The sequence below is a fragment of the Leptinotarsa decemlineata genome, unplaced genomic scaffold (genome assembly GCF_025532065.1).
Source record: "Leptinotarsa decemlineata unplaced genomic scaffold, Ldec_3_MD MMD2_tig00004307_RagTag_RagTag, whole genome shotgun sequence".
Classification (NCBI taxonomy): Eukaryota; Metazoa; Arthropoda; class Insecta; order Coleoptera; family Chrysomelidae; genus Leptinotarsa; species Leptinotarsa decemlineata.
This window is the reverse complement of record NW_027412606.1, coordinates 2,051,087-2,076,875: the sequence shown is the minus strand read 5'-3', so window position 1 is coordinate 2,076,875 and position 25,789 is coordinate 2,051,087. Positions and strand designations below refer to the sequence as shown.

General features: G+C 35.9%; 1 protein-coding gene across 1 annotated transcript; it reads left to right on the top strand.

Moving 5' to 3' along the window:
* Window positions 1-2,664: 2,664 nt before the first annotated feature.
* LOC111512244 (juvenile hormone esterase) lies at window positions 2,665-24,642 on the top strand. Its single transcript, XM_074178758.1, has 11 exons — window positions 2,665-2,821; window positions 5,791-5,931; window positions 6,366-6,503; window positions 8,687-8,843; window positions 8,898-9,089; window positions 15,539-15,714; window positions 16,819-16,963; window positions 17,756-17,916; window positions 21,435-21,567; window positions 23,258-23,399; window positions 24,417-24,642. Exons 1-11 carry the CDS (start codon window positions 2,753-2,755, stop codon window positions 24,595-24,597), a joined length of 1,635 nt encoding a protein of 544 aa, XP_074034859.1. The 5' UTR covers window positions 2,665-2,752; the 3' UTR covers window positions 24,598-24,642.
* Window positions 24,643-25,789: the final 1,147 nt, after the last annotated feature.

Sequence of the window (25,789 nt, the reverse complement as noted above, 5' to 3'; positions counted from 1 at the left end):
AGATAGTTGTTGGCTCACAGATGGATCAAAAACACCTTCCGCTACTGGTGCAGGTGTTTTCAGTCACAGACCCAGGAGAGAGATATATCAACCTGCATAGGAACCTATGCGACTGTATTTCAAGCGGAAATTCACGGAGACATTGAAAGAGTCCTACCTCATACACATGTTGATAAAATTATTGTCGGACAGTCAAGCGGTGTTGAAAGCTCTTGGTTCCTACCGAGCAACGTCTGAATTGGAAGCAAATCGCCAAAAACGATGCCTATCATTGGCATCGATTTAGGCTTTGCGAAATGAAGAATGAACACCTGTATGAAAGGACGATTTATGGACTTCTGGCGGAATCTTTCGGAATTGGCTGACTCCAAGGCGGTTATTCACCATTCGAATTTTGATACCAAACAGTTGTTGGACTATAGTAAAGAATAAACTACGATATCTAACAGGCCTTTCCACAGGTGACTGTCATTTGAATCATCATGTACACAGACTCGGACTGTCAGAAGACAGTGTGTGTCGCCGTTGTTTGTAAAATGATGAAACAGCAGAGCAAATACTTTATGCTCACTGGGAACCGAATCAGGTATTTAGATGAAAAAAGAAATGAAATTTTCTATGTTTTTCACCACTTTCATTTGTAACTAACGTTACTGCAGTTTCGTCCTATATGGACATTTTCAAACTTAAACAATAACTAAGAATGATTCATTACATTCGCTAATATATACCATTCAGGTACTTGATTGAGTACCTGAATTTACAGTTCACAATGCGCATGTGCCAATATAAAAACCGGAGAGTAAAGTAAATCGATTTGGTCATTTAACAGGTTGCACCCGCAATGTTTATGCTTGTGAATTTCCAAGGATTCTAAATAATTGAGTTTGCAACCCTTCCTTGCATAGTGCAGAATTTCCGTATTGTTTAGATTCGGAAACTTGTGGTTGCATGCCAACCTGAATGAACTGAATGTTGCTATTGAGATTGTTCATGAATGTTATAAATACTTCGAACTTCATTTTTCAGGAACTCTTCCATATGGAAAACTGAGTTGATGTGGAAGCTGGGCTTATTTGGTCGAGTGTGAATATGTGTGAGCCACAATAAACTCTTGCGGGTTGCGGTGGATCATCGAATAGACCAACTCACTTCGAACCTAACCTAACTTCACCAGTATACTTCGAACTTCACTTTTCAGGAACTCTTCCATATGGAAAACTGAGTTGATGTGGAATGAACTTCCTGAGAACGTTTCTTCAAATGAATTCAGTCTCAAACGTGAATTGCTACTTTTGCACAGGCACCGCTCGTAGAACGCCTCGAGGATTTTCTGGTAGGGCATGTGTTTTGTCCTTGCAAGTTCATAGTTCTGCACCACCCATGAACAATACACGAGAAAAATTTTGGAGAAATCCAGACAGATCAGTCAAATCCAATGACTATTCTGTTGTATCTTCATGAAATGAATAATGGTTTGTTTATCTGGATTTGTCTCTCCTCATTTCACAAAGAACTGACCAATTGAGATAATCGCATAGCTTGAATTTCTTTATAACAGAGGAAACTCATAAAGAGATGAAAAACCGTTGTGTTCGAAGTGTAGGGAAAGGGCCAAATGTACAAAGTCCCTACCAATCCATAAGTTTCTCCGTATTTTATTGCTTCATTCGAGAACATTCCCTCCAACAGGAAGACTTTCATATGACGCAAACTTCATATGTGACACTGTATACATTTTCCAATATATGGTGATAGTTGATTTAAAATGAATGAATTCTCCCACTCAGTGTCAAACATGAAAATATGATTTTGATAACCTTCGAGAGAAAAATGAGTTTCAGCCTCATATGGTCACTTGTAGGAGGTGCAGTATAACCCAAGGCGGGGTACGAATTTTTATATGGAAATCATTGAATCAAATGATTCAATCCGCTTGATATACAAAAAATATAGCACAAAGCGCCCACGCTTTTTTCATAATAATACTACTATTTTTCGTTCGTAATTGTTTTAAGCTTATTTGAAAAAATATATTTTTAACTTTTTAGTTCGATGTTCTTCAAAAGCGTGTTTTTTAGTCTTTTTAAAATTTATTTATTTTATCTAAACTTTGGGATCAATCAGCCGTATATTATTGTTCAGAAAAATGACCATTAATATTTTCCGATTCCGAAAAGGGAGCCTGAAAATCAGTTACCAAGCCCAAAGCAGCAGGCACACAAAGGAGGGTTACAAATGAGGCAGCGGACTCGCGTGATAGCGAAAAAAATACTTTTTTCAAATGAAGAAATACATGTGAAGTGAGTTCGAATTATATCAAGGAGGTTACGTACAGCGCCATCTGCCCGCGAATAGATCAAGCAATAATATCAATATATCAAAGATGTTGCGTACAGCGCAATCTGTCCGGGAATAGATCAAGCAATAATGTCGATAATTCCGTCAATTAAAGATCCCGAGCTGGAGAGTTACAAACAAACAAGCATACATACAAACAGGTGAAGCTAATATAAAGCATGTAAAAATTGGCGCAAGGGTGTTGAATTCCTTCACAGCTCTGGTAATATATTTTATAAGATATTACATGACCTTCCGAAAATTTAGCAAGGACTTTTGGTGTATAACTGATTCTTCTTCTCTCGACTGCATTTTGTTTCACTCTCTCCCACGTATTTTCCAATCGAAATCATATAAAACGATTGAGATGATCTGAATCGCAGTCAGTGATTATTTTGTCGTTACCATAAACATGAGGAAAGTATTTGCTATAAATGGTTTTTTGCTGTTGCTTAGTATATCACATGCAGCAACTACTGGAGTAAGTGAAAAATGAATTTTTTTATTATAAACACTGTTTAGGAATATTATCTTACATGAATATGAGATTTGGGAAATGGATTGAATTTCACAATCATAATATCTTGATTACTTTGCAAATGCTCAAGTTTGAAGCTATAGTGATATCCTGAAATCACTGGTTTTATCAGTTTCGTAAAACATACATTTTGCCAGGATATGACATTCTAGTTTGTTGCAAATTTTCATTCACACAGCTGGCATTTCAATCAAGGGGGTCAATTCAATCTAAAGTGTCCTGTCAAGGAATTTACGACTTAATATTTTTGTCTTATTGAAACTTTTGGTAATAGTTATACAATATCATTTCTGATACAGTTGATTTTTTTTATTGGAAGGGATGTTTTTGAGGGAGAGAATAATAAAAAAAAAGTATTGGGTTTTCTATTTCTTCATTTCTATACAAAAACTTTGTGTGAATCTTTAGTAGAGAGAAGAAGAGCAAAACATTTTTGAAATGAACTCCTCACGATGAAGTAATTTTCAGACTGAAACTGGAAAAAACGCCATTTTGAAACAGTTACTTCCGAGAGACGAAATAATTTCGAATCTGAATCATAAAAAAAATGTTATTTATTATAAAAGGAAAAAAGTATTTAATTTTGGCATTTGAAAGTTTGAAAATGTCGTGATAGGACGAAACTGCGGTAACTTTATTCACAAATAAAAGTGATGAAAGTTTCAATTCTCTTTTTTTCATTATGATTTCCTACCACGTAGTAACGGCTACATCCATCTATTTATAGCAACATTTATATGAACATTTCAAATTTGTTCCCGATAGCAGTGCCAATATTGTCAAAACATATGAACCTTGAATAAATATTAAAGTCAAGAAAAAAACTCAAACTTTCAATTTAATGGAGAAAAACCCCAGATAATTGATATCAAATCATGTCAATTGATCAATTTTCATAAATAATCAATGACGTTCAAGCAGTCGTTCAAATTATCCTGTCAATCTGAAGTCATTTCATCAATGTTATCAAATCTTTTGATTATTCAAATCTTGAAACACACCTCACTTCATAATGAAAAATAACGAGAATCACAATCGATTAATGTAGGAGATATCTTATCTTCGAAAAAATAAACAGCATCATCTCCACTATTCATAAAATTATTTGGTTTCCATAATTTTAAAAATATTTTTTCTGCATAGAATTTTTATATTGCCTGAGAAATAGCTTGAGTTATTCTAATCTCCCAAATTGTTTCAAATAGTCTGAATTTTTCTTATTTCGCCGAGATCATACGAGAAAGAATCGTAAAATGGTAGTGACTAGGTTGAGTTAGGTTGGGTCCAAAGTGAGTGCGTGCGCAACACGCACGGGTTTATTGTGGCTCACACCTATTCACACTCGGCCAAATGAATCCAGCTTCTCAACGAAGCCGATTAGTTTGTACGGTGAGTGATCTTTCAGGTCAGATGGTGAGAATACGGCTCTGCCGAACTCTAAAAACCTGATTCGGTCACCAGCGGGGCAGGCACAAAGTATATGCTCTGCTGTTTCTCCGTTAATGAGGTAGTCGGATAGTGAAGGTGCAAGATTTCCACCTTGATATCCGCGACTACCTTTCCATATGAGGGTTTTTGTATGTCAGCTACACCTGACGATGCCTTAGATTAACCCGTGCAGGGCTTTTTTGTGAGCAAACGTTTGCTAACCTGCTCATAGGTGGTTTGTTTCTCCACCTGAGATAGATTCTGTGTACGTCGCTCAAGAATTTGGTGCATGGCGGTTTCATAAGTTTCTTCGCTCGTGAGGAGACGACTCAGTCGGTTCCAGGCTGCACCACTAACATTTTATTTTAGGTTCAGTTATTGGGTCAGGAGTTGGAAGGTTGAGAAGTTCTCGCTCTTGATCTAAATTTACAGGAAGTTCAGTTGGAGTCGTAAACTCGACATCTATCGTCTCTGTAGACTAGCTACTGATCTAAGTTCACACGGAGGTCAGTTCGAGTCGTAAGGTCGTAAAGTCGACATCCATCTTCTCTGTAGACTAGCCCCTGATCTAAGTTTACAGAGAGGTCAGTTAGAGGGGCTATATGCAAGCAGGCTAACAACGATAATTGTCAACTATTTAGCTTCAGCCTGGTCAGTGATGTTATTTTCGTGCACTATGATCGTGTGTTGAAAGATAGTTTGAAATTCTGAGTTATGAGTTCTTTCCCAGCAAATTGAATGCACGAATACTCTTCGCAACGTTTCCACGGTTAAATGAGCAGAGAAGGTTAAAGAGAGTTGTGGCTGGCTTTCTCACCGTAACCTTTCACTAGCCATTTGATGAGACCTACCTATGAACACATCGTTCACTTGCTTAGATACCTTGCGGTATCCTACTCGAAGATTTGCCTCACTATGATATCTGGTCCGTCCACTTAGTGAAACATATTCCAGCAAGGACTGTTTTCAAAGACTTCAAATATCACTTCGAAAAAGAAATAATCCAAGCACGAATTCTGGACATTATCAAGATTTTTATGTTATTCTTAAATTTGAATAAAAAAAGTTCAATCAACAAAAGTATAGTCACAATTCTTATTCGAGTTTGAAGATTGTCGATTTTTGGAATTTCTTCCAACCTCTACGCTACTCGAATGGTTGCAGCTAGTTCCTGCTGCTGAATGAACGACAAATATCTGCAACACTAACCACTAGGAGGTATCTTTCTCAATACAGTCTACGAACTATTTCGATTTCAGTCAAAATCTTGTTGAAGTTAAAGTAATCTTCTTCAATGCCTCCTGGTTATTTTCTGCCCATATATGGAAATAATTGGCTGGTTTTCAATGTTTCAATGAAAAACTGGGACAAAATCATTGAATATACCTACAAATGTCAAAATTCGTATTGATTGTGAAACAAAACTGGAATCATCGATGTCCTCCGCTTACTCCTAGTCTTTATATACAGCATTTCCATTGCAGAAACTGGACGATGATACTATAGTTCAACTTAGGGAAGGTAAAATTCGTGGACATATCCTGAAAAGTGAAAATGGGAACGATTACTATGCCTTCCAAGAAATCCCATACGCTGCACCGCCTGTTGGTGAAAACAGATTACAGGTGAGTCACAATCGCATCATATTTTCATTTGAAATGGAGCACTTCATTTTGTGTTTTTTCTTCGACTCTATACCAGTTTCAATAACGTTGTTTTTTGTATATTTATAGGGACACAAAAATTATATAAAAACTTTCAGATTGAGAAAACTAATGATTTTTCATCCATATGTCATCATTTAATTTCTGCGGTTTTGGAAAAATGGTACCACTGAATACAGAATACAACACAATATTTTGAAGGTTTTAGACAAGTGTCATTTATTGAGAGCCGTAGCTTCGCTTATTTCTTCAATCTATGAGAAATTTGCGTCAGTGCCATGATTACTAGTATGTTGCTTTTTTCAGAAGACACACTCCATTTGTTTCTTTCTCATTGTTACAACATACAATCAGTCAACTTGCTAGTAGATAAAATTACTATTTCAATATTTCAGCTTCCCAAGAAAGTCCAACCCTGGAATGGAATACTGGATACCACGAAAAATACAAGAGTGTGTTACCAAAAAATTTCCAAATATAGTAATCTTGAAATCAAAGAAGACTGTTTGTACATCAATGTCTATACACCTCTGGTGAGTGATTATCTTCTTTCGATTTAACTATTGTTTCCCTAAAGAAGAATTACTTTTTTATTCGTTTCCATGTCGCCAAACGAAGGCTCCAAATTCATGATTTGACAGTAAAGATTTCAAAATTCAAATGAACAATATCAAGTAAATATCAGCTGGTTGAAAATACTAGTCTATGACTGTTGAAGAAAGCATTCAAGCAATTGAATTGAAGATAATTGAATTTTATATTGTTCAAACTGAAAAAAAATATAGGGTATTTCTATTTGAAATAACGAAGTTATTTATGATTTTTCAACATGCTGTATAATATTGAGAAACGGTACATAGTACTCTGTATTGAATCATATAAGTTTTTCCTGACCTATTCAAAACTGTAGCGAAACACAACTTTGATATTTCACACTTTTTTGAGCTACCCTGTAGACTCCAACATGATTTCTTACTGCAGCCTTCATCAATATATTTATTTTATTTTCAGTGGAATACAAAACGGAACAAATCCAAGAAATTATTTACAATTGATGAGGTGAAAATAACAATAAATGATTTGATTGTTATGAATAATATGCAATATCGTGTTATTAACAGTGCAGTGCAAAAAACAATAGTCAGATATTGTATGAACCCTTGAGAGACGTGGTGAAGATTGCGAAGGAATTAGAAAAGATGTCAATTTCTATTGATTTGGATATAGAGTTGTATGATTTACAACACCTAGTTCTGAATTGAAGAGGTTATATTTTTAGGGGTGAATAATTTTTGAGAAGAAAAGTTTTTGGCTTTTCACTACTCCATCTTGATTCAAAAAAAGGATGAGGGAATCTTCCAGAGAAAGGAAGGAAGTAATCAATTTGAAAATAAGTGACTCTATACATGGATGTGTATATCATTCAAAGAAGTAACTTTCAGACACAAACTGGAAGAAAGTCCTCCTCCATATAAACATTGAATTACACGAAAGAAAAAAATTCTTTCGAAACAAATACTTCTATATGAACACTGAATTATACAGAAGATACTTTTCTCTACCAGTTTGTATTTCAAACATTTTTTTTTGGAATAAATATCAGATACCATTTACATGAGTTCTACTTTAAATGAATGGTAACGAATTGCACTTACATAGAACACTGTCATCCTCACTGGTATACATCGATGTTTCGCCTTAAGACACTTGCCCCAAGGCTCTTCAGTACCAAATTGGATAACATTATAGAAATGACACACCATTCATGAATTACGATTTTTAATGTCACGGAATGAGCTTGATCTGCTTATGTCATCGATGACATCGTAATGACATTCATTCACCTATTTGATTTGATCCCAGCCAAGAGGAACCTTATTTGAATTGAAAAGGTTATATTTTTAGGAGTGATTAATTTTTGGGAATGAATTTTTTTGGCTTTCTACTACTCCATTTTGATACAAAAAAAGGATGAGGGAATCTTCCAAAGAAAGGAAGTTACTTATTTTCAAATTGATTACTTCCTTCCTTCGGAAGATTCCCTCATCCTTTTTCTGTATCAAGATGGAGTAGTAGAAAACCAAAAACTTTCTTTCCCAAATAATTACTTCTACTTTGATTTGTTTGGAATGAATATAATCCTCTGGTATTATACAGAGGTACATTTATCAAAAGTTGGTTCAATATAGAACTGCTGTCCAAACAATTTTCATTATTTCATACATAAACGTAATATCAGCTATTTGGCGTCAATCCGCCAAAGATATCAGATTAAGTTGAAATTTAATTTGGTAATGGATCTTTGAGATTATGTTAGAATTTTCTATTGATATAGATGACGAATTTGCTTTGTATAGATTCGAGTCTTTCAATATAAGAGATATACAGGGGGTTCCAAATAACTGAAGCAGAACTGAGTTGGCTATTCACATAAGCCATGTGAAGTGTACGAACAGAGTCAGTATTACGGAAGTCTTGTTACGTCCTGATCAGAAATCTAAGAGCTTTGTTGGCTTTTTTTTGCAGTATACTTAATATACGAGTCAAATAATAGCTTAGAGGCATATAATATTCGTAAGTCCTTGACTTCAGATGTACATATACATATAATGAAATGTAGAATATCTCGAAAATATCAATGGTTTGGGACCATGTTGTATGGGATGCCCCACTCTGTATATTTTAGTGAATAGAACATTTATTAATTATATTTCAGAAACCTGGAAGTTATCTCAAGAAGTTACCAGTTCTCGTTTGGATCCATGGTGGAGCTTATATTGCAGAGTCTAGCACATACGAATATTACGGTCCAAAATATATCATGGATCAGGGTGTAGTAGTGGTAACTTTAAATTACAGATTGGGACCGTTCGGTAAAAACATGTATACTTTTTTGATTCACTAAGAGTTATCGAAGTTATTTCTAGGATTCGCCACAACTGATGATAGTGCGATCCCTGCTAACATCGGGTTGAAGGATCAGAGATTTGCACTCGAATGGGTTAACGAAAACATTCATTTGTTTGCCGGAGATCCAACCCAGGTTACTATTGTTGGAGAAAGTGCTGGTTCGTTTTCTGTAGGTCTGCATGTATTGGGACAGTTAAGTAACGAGAAAGGTTAGTTTCGTGTACGCTTCAAAAACATTTCTAACTTACAATTACTAATACAGAAATGTTTGTTGGGCAATAGGATGAAATTATTGAAGAAAAATCATTTTAACTTGCCACACAGCTTTGGTTATTCATGAAAGAGAACATGGGCACACTTCTCAATTTGAACAATCATCGATTCTAAATGTTCAACCATATTTATCTAAGACTTTTGACCGAAATAATTCACATCATCAAACACGTTGCTGTCAACACTAGAAGGGTTGCCACTAGCCTCAATAATTTACAACCTAATCAGTGAAATACCAACATAATTATTTTTTTCTATTCTAATTCTTCCTTACAACAACAGAAACCGTATCAAAGTCATAGAATTTATGTCATTGTGTTCGGTTGTGAATATTCCTCATGTATATCTAATGTATCTGATGATTTTCAAATTCAGACATTGTTTTATCATAGTTTTGCGATGATCTTTTCAAAAATATTCAATATGTTCCGCACTTATAGACCAAAACCCCACTTGCATCAAAAATTTCAGCTGGAGACTTCAACATACATTACGAAAACAAAACATGCGCTGATACCCAAACACTCAATAACTTATTAGACTGCTTTAATCTAGTCATGCATGTTGATGGCCCCTTTCGAATATCTAAATTGTCATTGAGCGTTATAGATTACGTCTGCACAAACATCAAAGATGTATCAAGCTCAGTGATAAATCCAGGATTATCTGATCACGAGGCTATTCTTTGTCTCACCCCAAACATTCTCAGACATGAAAACATACACCAGGATAAACTGTATGGACGAATGAATTGCAGAAAAAACTATGTTCAGACCACAGATTTGAACTCTATACCTGGGGCAGAAAATCCAGTGAATGAATTTCAGAAACTTGCCTGTGAAAAATTTAGCAAGGCCTTTTGCCTGCGCTTGATAAAACGGAAAATATCCAAACCTTAGGTTACTAAAGGAAAAATTCAAGTTGCCTGCATACCATTAGAAAATTCCAAAGTGACAAAATATTTTTTGTTACATTTTAGTCATTTTCCTCGTATCTAGAGACATACTATCAAACTAGCCAAAGATCCCTATTACAATAAAAGACTGGATGGGACAGAAAATAAACAAAAAGAAATGTGGGCAATAGTATGTGACTTGAAAGGATATAAGAAACAGAACTATCTGGAGATAAAGATATACCTAAATCAGTTAAAAGATTATTATTGTTCAATAGCCTCGAAATTAGCCAACAATATCATTCCAACAGTTGATCTGCTTCAAAATTTGAGTAAGATAAGCTCTCCTATGAATTCCTTGTTTTTATATGACACAGATTTGAGTGAGCTGAGGTTAGTAATGAAAGAAACAAAAAACAAAAACTCTGCTGGTGAAGCAATATTGTTTTTGCAATTACCTGATGCAGCTTCAGTACCTGATAGCTACAAACTAGTCGTTTACTACTGGTGCCTTTCTTTCTAGTTTGAAACCAGGAAAAGTGATACGGCTCTACAAAGGAGGTGCCATTGATGACCCCAGCAATTTCAGACCGATCTCAATTTTATCAACGTTATCAAAAATCTTTGAAAAAAAAGTAGAAAGGTGGGTTTCTTGGAAAAACGTGAACTTATAGCTTCCGTACAGTTTGCCTACCGACACGAATAAAACACAAATGACGCCATCTTTAATTTCCTCGAAAACGTCAACACGACCCTAAATGATAAAGAAGTGTCGGCGGCAGTGTTTCTGAATCTTTCTAAGGCATTTGATTACGTGGAACACGAAATCGTGCTGCAAAAACTCTTTCGTTATGGAATCTGGGGAACACGAAATCCTGCTACAAAAACTCATTATGGAAGAACAGCCTCAGAATGCGAATGAATGGTTCAAATCTCATATTACTGGTAGAAGTCAAAAAATAACATTGAGCAACACTTCTGATAGTGGAAAGTTTGTACGCGGAGTTCCTCACTGGTCAGTCCTAGGCCCAATTTTATTCTTGCTATAGAATAAAATGGGTTATTAACTACGTTACATTTTCATGTTTGTAGCAAGTTAGGTGTATATGCATTCCTAAATAAACAAATAAAACCAAGAAATGAATTGTGAAAATGTTAAAATAATTAACAACGCAGGAGTTGCCTACGTACATATATAAACAAATAAATATTCACCTATGATAATATGAGTATTTACAAACTACCACAGTAGAATCGATACCGATGAGTATGTTTCATCTCGAGTAGACATAGTTGACGTGAACTGTCCTAAAATGAGTATTCGGAAACTTAATAAAAACATTGGTTGAGTAGCATTTTCTTGATGGCTCTATTGAATTTGGTGATACTAAGTTATTCAAAGTTATTCGGCAAAACTGAAAAGTTAGTAATCAACAGAATTCAAACGATAACAGCAATCTCATATCTCGTAAACTATTCACTTATGAAGAGTCATCTCCAGTATGGAATTCCTTTTAAGAGCTCGGACAGTCAGAAATATTAACGACGTGGCAGAACTTGATACATCTGAAGCATATACCTTGTTTCCGGATGACACTACGATATTTTGGCATAATAAAGATCTTGATTCTTGGACTTGGTCTGTCCACACAGATTTACGAAAATTAAAAAAAATGGAGTGAATCGAATACGCTACCGCTGAACATTTCCGAAACGAGCAATGATTGAAAGTACCTAAGCCTGTAACTGAATTTCTTGGTATATTGAGAGTAATTAAAAATATGATACTGCTTTGAAAAATAAACTATCTTCTGGTTGCATTGCCATAAGTGTCATATCTCGGAACTCGAATTTTCAGCAGCAGTAAATGCATACTATTTACTTATGGAAAGTTATCTCCAGTATGGAATTATTTTCTGGGGCTCAGGCAGCCAGATTTTGAAGCAGAGTATATTCGTTATCCAGAAAAGAGCTTTGAGAATAATAATCAAATTGGAGATGGGTGACTCGTGTAGGCCAATTTTCTGTAGGAATAAAATATCAACAATATTTGAAATATTCATTCTTGAGAGTGTCTGTTTACTTCACAAACATTAGAAGAAGTTTGAATGCCATAGAAAAAGGTATACGCGTAGCGATAAAAAACTTGCTATTCCACTGCCCACATCTTTTTTGACCAGGCAGTCTCAAATCTATAGAAGTAGAAAAATATATGAATATTCACCAAAACATATTGCATTAGATAATGAACTCAAAAAATTTCGAAAATCAGTAAAGAACTTCGTTTCAGAAAAGTGCTTTCACAGTTTGGAAGAGTATTTTCCATACAAATTCTAGTCTTTCGGTATACCACAACGTATATTACGATTTATGTCAAGTAATTTTAAAATTGTGTTGTTTTATTGATAACAAACATATTTGTAAATTTTTTCCTATCTTTTTTGGTTGTTATTTTCTGTTTGTTATTTTCAATCTTCACTGTATTTTTGTTAATAAGATATAGTTAAAAAAAACAAAATTTAATTCATTTATAAACAGGCCACCCTTTGTCGACAAATTGTATTACATTTCAGATAATAAAGATCTATCTATCTAGTGATCGAATCGTCACATTCATCTTTTGCTTATGCAGTAAGCTCTATATAAAGAAGACATCTGATAGAATGAGAGTCAAAACTGACAATTCTGATAGCTTGCGATACTTTCATCGAGTTATAATTTTTATAGGTCTCCAAGTTTCCGGCCAGGAACTAAGGTAAATGTACCCTTCACCGTTCGTTTTCTATCACCGACCACGTTGAATTTCTTTGGTATTAGGCGCAGTACATATTTCTCATTTGACCACTGAAATTTTTAACGACCTTATTGTAATAATAGTAGATATGGCAACATCTAAGATGTACGCAGGCGCATGACTAATGCATCTTCGAAAATAACATTCTATTACCAGTTATTCCCTTCCTAGATGGACACTCTTCTCATTCAACCCTTCACCTAACCAAATTCTGCAGAAACAAGGGTATTATACTTATTGCACTTCTGCCTAACTCCACACATCGATTACAACCATTAGATGTTTCGCCCCCTCAAACTTTCGTGGAAAAATAGAGTACAAAATTGGCGTATTGAGAATAACGGCAAAAAACTGAAAAGAGAAGATTTTGCAGCGTGATAGCGCTACCGAGGATACGATAAGAAATGATTTCAGGACTTGTGGATTATATTCATATGATCAGAATAGAATTAACGTATTCCAAAAACACTTTATTGTGAGATTTTCACTAAATTGTTTTACAAAAACGCAACACGTGTTTCGCCATACAATGGCTTCATCTGGCGTGTCTTTCTGGAAAGACACGCCAGATGAAGCCATTGTATGGCGAAACACGTGTTGCGTTTTTGTAAAACAATTTAGTGAAAATCTCACAATAAAGTGTTTTTGGAATACGTTAGTTATGGATTTTCATCAAGTATCGGCCGATTCCATCATATATCAGAATAGAATTGGTTACACCAAACTACTCACTCAAGTTGCATCTAAATCTCAAGCAGAAAGTGGAAGTGTTTCACAAAAGAGTTCTTTTTCAATTGAAGTAGAGAAGAGAATTTACAGTACACTTTTAGAGGAATTTTACAATTGTGGAGATATTTGGAAAGGAAACCTCTTAAATAAAGAATTGTTGAATTTCTGGAGAAGAATCAGGAATGAGTCTCCGGACGCCCATGACGAAGATACCGAATCAGTGAATAACCATGATAATACTCTAGAAGCAAATATGCCGGAATATAACGAAATTTCTAACATTAATTTGGATATAGGTAATTCTATTTGGGACCAACCAGATGGTACTTTAGTTCAAACACCAGAAGATGGAAACTGCCTTCATCAAGTATTGAGTTTTGTTGGATGATCACAATACTACCCCAGCAAAGACGACTACTGAGGATCAAGCTTCAGAAAAAAATGGGGATGAATCAGAGACACCTTTGGAAAATATTGCTACTTTAAAAAATGTCACAACTCCCTCCAAGAAACCAGAAGGCACTTTAGTCCAGATATCAGATTGTGGAAACTCTGGTGTTTCAGAATTTTTTTTTCCCCGAAATGATACACCTAACCAGCCTTCATCGAATATTGAGTTTCCATTCTTGGAAGAGTACAATATTACCCCAGCAAAGAAAACCACTGAGCATCAAGATTCACAAAAAAATATAGATAAACCCGAAACATTTTCAAAATATTCCTCCTCTTTTGAAGAATATCGCGACCCCTTTCAAGAAAGCTCTATTCTGGCCAGAAAAGGATCAGATTGAAAAAAGTAATGAAAAAAATGACTCCGGCAATAGACATCGGAAGAGTTTTTAGAATACCAACGAAAAATCAGAGCCGAAAAAAAGAAAAAAGAAGAGAAATCACTGGAAAACAGAAAAAAAAAGCTGGATTTGTTATCGAACCCAAGCAAAACAAAAGCAAAGAACATGAGAAAAAAAAAAATCGACTCTATTGAAATCCCAACGACATCGTCAGCAAAAAAGAAAGAAAAAGAAGATTCTATATCGAGCCTGAGCAAAGAAAACGAAAAATCTAGCGGAAAAGGAAAATATTGATTCCAGTGAAATCACAAGGAAAAATAAGTTAGATGTTCTGGAAGGAGAATATGCTGTAATTATTTATGAAGGGGAGTATTTTCCAGGAGTGAGCCTCGGTCCAGATGAAACGGGTTTGAAAATCAAGACTATGGCAAAAAGTGGTCCGCATTGGAAATGGCCAGAGAAGGAGGATATATTGACATATTCAGATAATTAAATTCTTCGTAAAATCAATTCAACGACACCTAATAATAAACGGGGCATCTTTGCAATTCCAGAGATGGATGAAATAAAACATTCATATCATTATTTCATAATCGGGTTGAATTTCATTGTTTTATTACTAGTTTTATCGTGATTAGGTTTTTTTTTGTTTTAATCAGAGATCAGTAACCCATTATTATACATTTATAAGCATATTCAAATGTGTGTTTTTTTTCTTTTTTCAAGCAAATATGTTTGTTTTTAAATATTCACCATAGAAGGTCGGTGGTATAGCTGAAATGGTCGGTACTAAGGTGATCCTGGTTGGTAATAGGGACAAAATCGGTCGGTAATTTGTGGATATTGGCAAGCCGGTTGGTGAAGGCAGCGATTTGATGAATATTGCACATACTTATTAAATCCATTATACAGAATGTATATTTAACAATAACAATATTTATATGTGATTATTTGAAATAGATATATTGAAGGTTATTATTGAAAATAATACGAAGACAAAATAAAATCTAGTTTTCTTATTCTTGAATCTGTTACTGAATAAAACCTTAAGTGGTCTGTCAAGGGTACAATTACCTTACATCATTTTGTTCAACACCCAGATTGCTTCTATGTATCTCCAACAAAATGATCTTTTTGTTGATTCTTTCCTAAAGTACTGAGTAAACATGTTTTCAGAGCTTTTTCGGGCCGCTATCATGCAAAGCGGCTCACCTACTGGAGGACTCATACAAGAAAATCCTAGAAAAACTGCTTTCGATTGTGGACGTATTTTGGATGAAAATTTTGCTTCGAATGATACAAGTGACCTGCTAAAAGTATTACAAGGAGCATCTGCAGAGTCTTTCCTTCAGGTGAGATATTGTATTCATTTGTACCTCTTCTTGGGTTAGGTTAGGTTGAGTTGGGTTATGTCCAAAGTGAGTGGGTCTATTTGACCCTCCACCGCAACCCATAAGGGTTTATTGTGGCTCACACTCGGCCAAATGAACCCAGCTTCTTAACGAAGCCGATTAGTTTGTATGGTGAGTTGTCTTTCAGATCAGCTGGTAAGTATACGGCACTGCCAAACTCTAAAAATCTAGTTTGATCCCCAGCCAGGCAGGCACAAAGTATATGCTCTGCTGTTCCATCATTAATGAGGTTGTTGGATAGTCAAGGTGCAAGATTTCCACTTTTATACCCGCGACAACCTTCCAATATGGTTCTGGCAGTGAAAGATGAATAAGGACAGTCAACTCGCCACCTCCTCCTGGCACTCGAATAATATTAACTTTGCTCAACTGTGGGATTGTTAACTAGAAACAGCTCCATCTCGTGAACAAAGCCCCAAGCAGTAAAGAAACAAACCGTGTCTGAAGAGATACATACTTCTAGAAAGTAAACATTAAGAACCAAAACCTCTAGATATTCATCTCTTCAACTACCTAATCCTACGTCTTGGTGCAGTCCGTTGGCCTCCAAAAGATCATTAATAAAATTATGACATTATGTCATGAATGAGTTCAATTTTTCCATGTCAACATTCACAGTACGTTTGATTCAATCCCAGTCATAGGAATCTTGTATAAATTGAACGTTATTTTTGGTAGGGAATGATTTTTGGGAAAGAAAACAAATCCCGATGTTTTTTTCTATGAAGATGGAGAAGCAGAATTCCAAAACTTTTCTCTTCCAAAATTTGTTATTTATTGAATTATGGTCATGTTATGGAAATTATCACATCCTTTTCATTGAGAAGACAGCTCAAAAAATTGAACTGTTCGACAGTATTTTTTTAAATATACATATTTTGACGTAAGATGATATAACAGTTGAATATTATATAAATTAAATATTTCTCCCATTTATTTTTGGATGACTCTTCCTATTAAACTCGAAACTTATTCTTTGAAGATTTAGTTCCATTTTTGAAGTCCGGAAAAAAATTTGAAAATCATCAATTTTTTTTTCGGAAGGCATGTGGTGCAGCAAGTGGTACAGTTATAGAAAAAGAAGGACCTTTCTCCTACGCCCCTCTTCAATCGTATATGGATGGTAATTTCAAAAAAGTACCAATTCTGATGGGATTCAACTCGGAAGAATGGATGTGGTCGGGATTGGGTATGTGATATCTTATTTTCATTGATTGAAAAAAACCGGTCGATGCTTGATGAAAATCCATATTAAAAACGAATCAATACAGTTTATTTTCGAAAGTACTGTAAATATAATTAACTATTTCTACCTGGAAATGAACAAATTCAATAATGGTTGATTATTAAATTCAGTTTAATCGTTCATGAGATATTGAGAGTTTTTGAATTTGTTCATTTCTATACTCTTCAACAGGTTAAGTTTCAAACCTTCCTTCTGGAAATGGATACTTGAATACAAGCCCCTCCATTTCCAGAAGAAAGGTTTGAAACTTAACCTGTTGAAGAGTATGGAAATAAACAAATTCAAAAACTCTCAATATATCATGAACAATCAAACTTAATTGAATAATTTGCCATTACTGGCGAATTATTGGCTTCTCCATCAAAAATATATAGCATTGTCACATTCCGATGATGGTGGTATTCATTGATATTGGTGTTCTGACATTCGAATATTCAATTTTCGTCCCTCTGACGTCTCTAAAAGGGCCAAGCTCTCAAGCAGATATTAAGATATTCATCTTCTGAATAATAGCTATTTTGAATGGTTTTCTGAAATTGTATCCATCAATATCTGTATATTCCATCTTTCTTTTGAATTATAATTTTTATTCTCACGAAGAATGCAATAGTCACAATGGATAATTCTCCATGATCACTCATTCATTCATTCATTCATGGGTGTTTTATTTATTCTTGAGAATACTCAATATGCTTCCATCGTGACCACATTGTTTCACCAAATACAAAATTTCAGATCCAGATATCACTGCTTTAGCTGAACTCGATGATAATCCTGAAAAACTCATACCAGATTTGATCCATATGTCCCCAGCAAATAAAAAAATCGCTGGCCAACGCTTGAGAAAACTGTACACGAAAACTTCCTTTCAAAAAGATATTGGTGCATATTGCAGGGTAAGTGACAATATAACACCTAATAAAACAACTTTTTCGCAGAGATTTGTGTGTATATAGTCATAGCAAGTATTTATGAAATTAGCAATAATTAGCTTCAAATGAACAAGGTGTCAGAAATGCTTCAAAATGAAATGGCATAGTGAACCATTGCTTCAAGTTAATGTTATATTTTGAATCGTGAGATTTCTATATGTATTATTTCGTATCCCAGTTCTGTTGTTAATTGTCATCACATTGATACAAGGATCTGGGATGAATATTTGTCCTAACCGTTCAGATTTGGCCAGCTGATCTACTTTTAGAAATACAGTAATACCTCTGAAACTGATAGAGTCCTCCTTTGTTTTTACTATTTCTGTCAAGCAGTAGGAAAAATGGGTTCAAATTGAAAATTTACCATGTTCTGTCTGCAAATCAATAATCCCAGTGCCGATATTTCCTTATTCGGTGACTTCAGTGTCCACAATATCGAATAGCTCTAGTTTTCAAATATCAACGACGAACAAGATCGCAAAGCTGAGGCTTCTGCAATGAGCAGCGGACTTAGCCAGATTATAATTGAGCCAACCACGATTCCTGATCGTGAAGAAGAATATGCTAATCTTCTGGATCTATACCTAGCAATCAATCCAGAAATTTACACAGTCACCCTAAGGTCTCCGTTGGAATCTTCTGACCACAAACTCATTACAGTGTTGTGGAAAAAACCAAGATGCGCAAAGTTTGGCATTACAGATCCGCTGGGAGGATCTTTAAGATCAATATGTCCTGGCACAATCATGTCCCTGCAACTGCAAAGGCTGCTTCTCAAAAGCTTGAAACACTGTTCTTTACCAGCTCAGCATTTTTAATGCTTTATAGAGCTCAGATCAGATCTTCTTTGAAGTACTGTTTACATGCATGGAGCTCTGCCTTTAAGCAGAGCTGCTAGATTCTATCCAGAAAAGAGCCGTTCATCTGATTGGAGACACGATCATCACTTGCAACTTTGATAAACTGGAACATCGAAGGAAAAGTGGATATTTGTCTCTCTTTCATAGATACTTTCACGGGAGGTGTTTAAATTACTTTAAATGACTAAGAGTGGTACATATTGAAAATACGCGACGTATTGCTCATCGTTTCGAAGTTCAACTCGATATACCTCAAACTTCACTCCAAACTCTACCATTTGGATAACTGCGTTTATGTGGAATAAACTTCCTGACTTTCCAAATGAATTTGAGCTTCAACGAGTCAAATCCAACGTGAATCGCTACTATAGGCACCGCTCTAAGACCTCAATCCCCAAGGACTTTTCTGTAGTCCTTGTGTGTTGTCCTTGACAAAAAGTCACTCTTTCAGATCACAGTGTAGGCTGAAATGTTTGAGAATGTGGTGAATATTGCTCAGGCACTTCAGAATGCAAAAGGACAATTTGAAACAGAAAAGTCATACCCTGGAACCATATGCACACCAGTATCTTATATGGATATTTTGAAACAAAAATAATTATTATGAGACAAAGACAAAGAGACGAAAAAGTCATACCCAGCGAGTGTCCAACCTACTATTTTTTTCCAAAACTGTATAATTCCTTCGACATGAAGATGAACACCACATTCACTCACTCCAGTAATAATAATAATTATAATCTCTTTATTTACTCAGAATGATTTGTATAACCACAGGAGCAGAAGTGAAAATGAAAAAGAGGAAAACGTCAATGTACAATATTGAAAAGAAATGAAACTATACTAATGAAAAGAGAAATGAAAATTTCTATGTTTTTTACGATTTTTAATTGTAACTAACGTTACTACAGTTTCGTCCTATATGGACATTCTCAAACTTATACAATAAACTACAGTTTATCCGCATCAACCTGATGGTTATTAGCGGCGGAGTCTGTTTATTACAAATCATTAGGTAGTATTTACAATTTTATAATAAGGTTGAGAGCAGTTAAAAAGCAAATAATATTTTTCACTTGATGTCGTCCTAGAGCTTCTCTCAATTATTGAGGTATATTGTAATTGTCTCTTTCTATTTGGAACATCGGATATTCCTTCATGATGTGTTTTACTGTTAGTGGCATTTCACAAATTTGACACTGTGGTTCCTCTTCTCGAGATATCAGGTATTCATGGGTAAGCCTTGTATGTCCTATTCTGAGTCGAGTCATGATCACTTGTTCTCTTCTCGGCAGATTTCCATTATCCCACGGTCTTACCGCTGTTTTGATTTCTTTAAGTTTGGATTGTGTATTTTGCCAATTCCTGTTCCAGATGTCCCTCAGCATTTTTTTTATATATGACTTCAAATCTATGTAGGAAGTGAGCTGTGAGGCTTTTCGGTTCGGATTTATTATTGCCTCACGTGCGCTTCGGTCGGCTGTTTCGATGCCTCTTATTCCTATATGGGAGGGGACCCAGAGTAGGACAACTTGCTTATTCAAAATTTGCAAATTATATAGTGCGCTTTTGATAATTTCACCGATTGGATGTCTCACATAAATTTTTTCGAGTGTTTGCAGACTATTGCTCGAGTCTGAGATAATCTTGCTTGGAGAATGGCAAAAAGTTCCCCTGTGAGGATTGTTACTGTTTTCGAAAGTTTGAAAGTTAAATTCGTTCGATCCATTAGTACTGCAGCACCTACTCCTACATCAGTTTTTGAGGAATCTGTGTACATTTCTTTGTAGCCCTTATACTTGATGATCAGTTACCTGAAGTTCTGGATACTGATGTTAGTATTGGTGGCATATTTATTGAAATGGGATAGTTGGTAGTTGGATATGGGTGGTGGTGGAATCCTGATATTTGTAGGATATATAGAAGGAAATTTCTGGATTTGGATTGAGTCAAGATATCGTCTGATCCTTTCGTAATAGGGGGGGTCAGTTCTTGGTTGGTTATATGAGGTAAGAAACCGATTTGTTATCGTTTGAGTTGAATGGTTTTCATGTGATGCAACTGCTGATGCATACGATAGACTCAACTGCATTCTGCGATGACTCAATGATGGTTCCCCAATTTCGCAATATAAACTTTCAACTGGACTCGTTCTCTATGCTCCTAAAATGATACGTATGGCAGAATTATGTATTTTGTCCAGGGGCTTCAACGTAGTTTTCTTGGCTGAGGCATGAACAATACTTCCGTAGTCTATTTTTGAACGTATCAGTGGTGTGTAAAGTAGAAGTAAAGTTGAGCCTTCCACCCCCCATTGTCTAACAGCTAAGTGTTCAAGTAAGTTTAAACCCTTTTGACATGATAAAACTATGATAAAACAGAGTTACATTGTTCAGTTCAATAGCTGGGATTGTTTCAGATGGTTTTTTTGGTCCAAACCCGTGTGTTTGGACCAATTTTCAAAGAGTCTTATTTGCTGTTGTAGAAGAGTTCCTAGGTTATTGATGTTCTTTCCTTTTGCAAACGTTATCAAATTGTTGAAGCACTACTAGTGGTCTCAACCATTAAGTTACTTAATTCGTACACTAACACATTCTGAATGAATTCATTTCTGTTTTTCAGTGGAACAGTGATAACATAATGATAACTCCAATTTGTAAACAGGCGGAACTTATAGCCGCTGAGGTGCCAGTTTATTTATACCAATTTTCGTACTACGGCGAATTGGGACAAGGTCCAACGGATATCATTCCAGGTAAATTTCAATGAAAGTGTTCTCATTTTCTCCACTACCACCAACCAATATTTGGGAGACGTGTCAGTCTACAAAGAGGCTCGTTTGTTCAAGAACGAATTCTGAATATCTAAAATTGACAGTGTCTTTTCATTTCACCTATTAAAAGATATATTTGGAGAAAAAACGTGAATAGTGGTCGAGGGAGACGGTCATCTGCGATAACAGTATGATGTCCTCTTCTTTCGATAGAAATAATCCGGAATATAAATTTTTATGAGCGAAAACTTTATAGATACATACCTAGGATGTGCCCATGATTACAAAATAGTCGCAAATTTGATGTGGCATCGAATCTAAATAACTTATGCTGTCGTTGAAAATCAGTATCGCAAATATCCTCCATGATACACTCGAAAAATAAACCTGTTACTGAAAAAGAGAAATCTGCTCCATCCATCACAATGACAGTTCGTGAAATCATCCACAAAAAATTTGATCGTAGCCATAGCAATTCTCTTATTTTGTAGAAAATGAAAACAAAGATTCCCTTCGCGATCTATAATATTGGACCAGATGATTAAGGAAAAACTTGCTACATGAATGGCATTTCAAGAACGGCGTTTTAACGATGAACAAGAACAAGAATATGTTTTCTACTTATTCACCAAACTCATACACCTGTTCATGCAGCTGCACCAACCGATTTTCTAGAGTCTGTGAAGTCCACTAGATACTCGTTGGGACAGCAAGATAATTTTTCCGAATTCTCAGGGTTCCTGTTGAATACTCTTCGTGAGCAGAAAAATAGCAGAATCAATACTCCTAACCGCTCTGGATTGAATGATTTCGTACAGTATATCACGTGCTGTAGATCTTTTGCTGGAAAAATCCTCACAAGTTCACTTTGTAGTACATGTTCAAGAGGTAGCAAAAACAAGTATAGCAGCAAGTATAGCTGAGACACCAGTCAATCTAATGATAAGACTGATGACCTTCAAACATGACTTAACCTCTGACGGAAGCACCAAACTCTTACGAAGGTTCGAAATAGATGAAGACTTCAATCTAGCAGACCACTATAATAATCTTCATGCAGTCATTGTTCACTGTGGTTCAGGCATTGAAACTGGTCATTATTACGCATTGGTCAAAGACGAAACGGACTGGTTTGAGATTGACGATAGTCGTGTCAGTAAGTGTTCTGGCGATATCTTGACTTTATTGGAGCCTCTGAAGATACCTTACATTCTATTCTGTGAGAGAGGATATTGGTAGATCAAGATTTTCAGATGATGTGGTGCTGCAGGTTTTTTCGGGTTTTCCTGCAGCTGAAAAAGCAAATGCGCTACTGGAATCAGTCGCCCCGGAGCGTCACAATTCATTTTTGTTGTTGCTTCATAATTTCATAATTTTGTTCAGCTTAAATTGTAATATCTAGTTATAAGAATGATTTCAATGATATATAGTCGTCTTTTGGAGATTTCCGAGAAAGTGCTGATAAGGGACTGTTTCCAATAATCAAACAGTGATCGACAAAGAGAACTGATTCTTCTGTACCCTAAGGAGCCATGAGTAGTCAAGTTTGGGTGCAAATATTGTTTGGTCGAAAAAGTGATAATATATACCTACATGTTGGTTAGGATTTGTTTGATTCTATATTTTCTTCAATGGAAGTAATCACTAGCAAGTTGAAATTTATGTTTTAAAGGTGCTGGAAGAGTGGCTCATGCTGAAGATTTACATTATATGTGGGACGATGGCTCTAATTCTGATCTGAGCAAATTTCCAGAAGAAGATGGGTTGACACTTCACCGGTTCGTGAAAATGTGGACAAACTTTGTAAAGTATCTGTGAGTACTAAAAATTTAAATATCTGTATCATTTGTTGTACTTGTATCTGTAACTTCATAGGAGATAAACTAGAAAATATGAAGTACTCCATCGATTTTTCCTGGATATTTTTTTCCACGATGTAACAAAAAATTGAAAATGGTGGAGGACTTCATGCAGATGTAGGAGTGGCAACTTTTTTGGTGCATTTCGATGATTGACTACGCGAATTCAAGAAGCATTTGTCACAAAGAAATGTACTATTTATCAGTTTGTCGTATTAAATTATCACAAAAGAGTTGAAAAATCAATTCAGCCAAATTCTGCATTGAAAATAGTAAATTGATTCTGCAGGTTTTCCGCTGATCCGTTATATTTCCGTTAAATAATTTTGAAACATTCGATGCAATATTAGGTGTTCTATAAGGTGAAAATATCCAAAAATGGCCGATGAAAAACTGATTTCCCCCACAAAAAATGACCCGAATCTAATATATAGAAATGGATGTTTGTTGGTTGGTTGGTTGGTTGGTAAGTGATAAACTTCTACATCTCTCAACCGATCATATGAAACGTGACTTGTATGAGTAATTTTTCATAGAAAGGTTTTTAGGCTATCAATTAATTTTGTAATTCGCCACTAGTAGCACTGTAGAACACTTTTTTGAAAGCACTGTTCTATAACGCTGCGCACGCCTAAGTTCGTTGATTCCGATTCTATCAAAACATTGGAACAGCAGCGATACAACAACATAGTACTAGTTCAATATAAAGATTCCTATGTGAATTTATCGATCATATTTCAAAATGATGATGTAACTTTTGGATCCATCATTAGCATTTGCATCCTAGAAAAGCATGTGTTATTTGTTTGTTTGGCATGTGTGCCTTGGATTCCACATTATTCTTTCACATCAGAATTTCATCCAGGAGGTATTCAAACTTCGATATATCAAAAAATTTATTTATCAAATTTATATATTTACATCATTTTTTTGTAGAATTTCATGCAATGATCATAAATATTTTCATTTCAGAAATCCAACACCGGAAAAAGATCCTCTTCTGAATAATTTTACCTGGCCCAGAACAAACAGTGAAAATCTTCTCTATCTCAACTTCAATGACACTCTGGAGGTGAGAGAACATCCAAGGCAATTCAGAGATGTGAAGGTGATCTTTGATAGTTATATGGAACCTCCATATAACTATTACTAAAAGTGTATTGTGATTAGTTGAAAAGAATATAAATATTTCATTAAACCTCTGTTGTTTTCTCTTGAAGTACTCATCATCGTGATCACTTCATTCTCCTCTTCGAAGCGACGTCACATAATCTGTGAGCTGGAAAAGAAATAAGAACATCAAGTAGAGGAACATTTTACATTCACTCATTCATTCAAATTTGAATTTGTGATATCAAAGATCTTTGACCATTTCTATCATGTTGGGCGCATCCTCATGTGCCGTATAGGGGAACGACCAGGGGACTGGAGGCCCTGTCCGGGAAAACCAATGTGGCCTTACGGACGGGATCACCGGACTCCTGGTCAGTGGCAGAAATAAGTGGGTTGAGGGGAACTAAACCTCTCCAAAAGCCTTTGCAAAACATACCACCGTGAACTAGCCTACCCAAGCTAAAGCGTAAGGAATCGTGCCGGCAGCTGAATGGCTGCTGGGTGATATGTGGTTACGAACGATCCCCTTGGGGAACTGGGCGGAACTTCGTTATAATCAGCCCTCTGGTAATGCGGGGCCAGAGGTGACCAACTCTTTCCTTGCTACTCGTGGGAATACGCATGAATGAAAAAAACACAAAAAGAGAAGCAACAAAAACCAATCCCGAGGCTGGACAGAAGTGATCACCTCAATCTAAGGCGGTGGCTGAGGATGAACATAAATGCCCTCCGCTTGGAATGAGGCTGGACATAGCAGATCACCTCGTGATGTGATACAAAGGCCAAGGTGTTAGCGCATTTGCGGCACCGAGGCCAAAAGGACGAAGAGAGCTAAGTAGGCAGGAGTGGCAGCAACTATAAGTGTCCCTTCTTCTCCATCACTCCACCTCCAACAGCAAGGGCACTTCCTGCGGCTGGCGCCAGGAGCTCCGCCTTGAATAAAGGCGAGGAACCGGCTGTGTCTGCAGGAAAGCTCCCTCATTTGTACACCTCCACGTAGGGAACCCCAAGAAGGTTGAAGAAGCCGCGCAACGACATTAATGTCACTGCACCTTCCAAAATGAAGGAAATGTCTCCTAGTGACCTGTTCACCTTCCTGGAAAGGACAGGATGGACGATGACCTAGGAGGACTTCTCGGGAGGATTACAATGGGCCAGATACAGACAGAATTGAAACTAATTCCGGCCGTACACGGACCACATATTTGCAGTTGAGGCAACCAAAACATTGT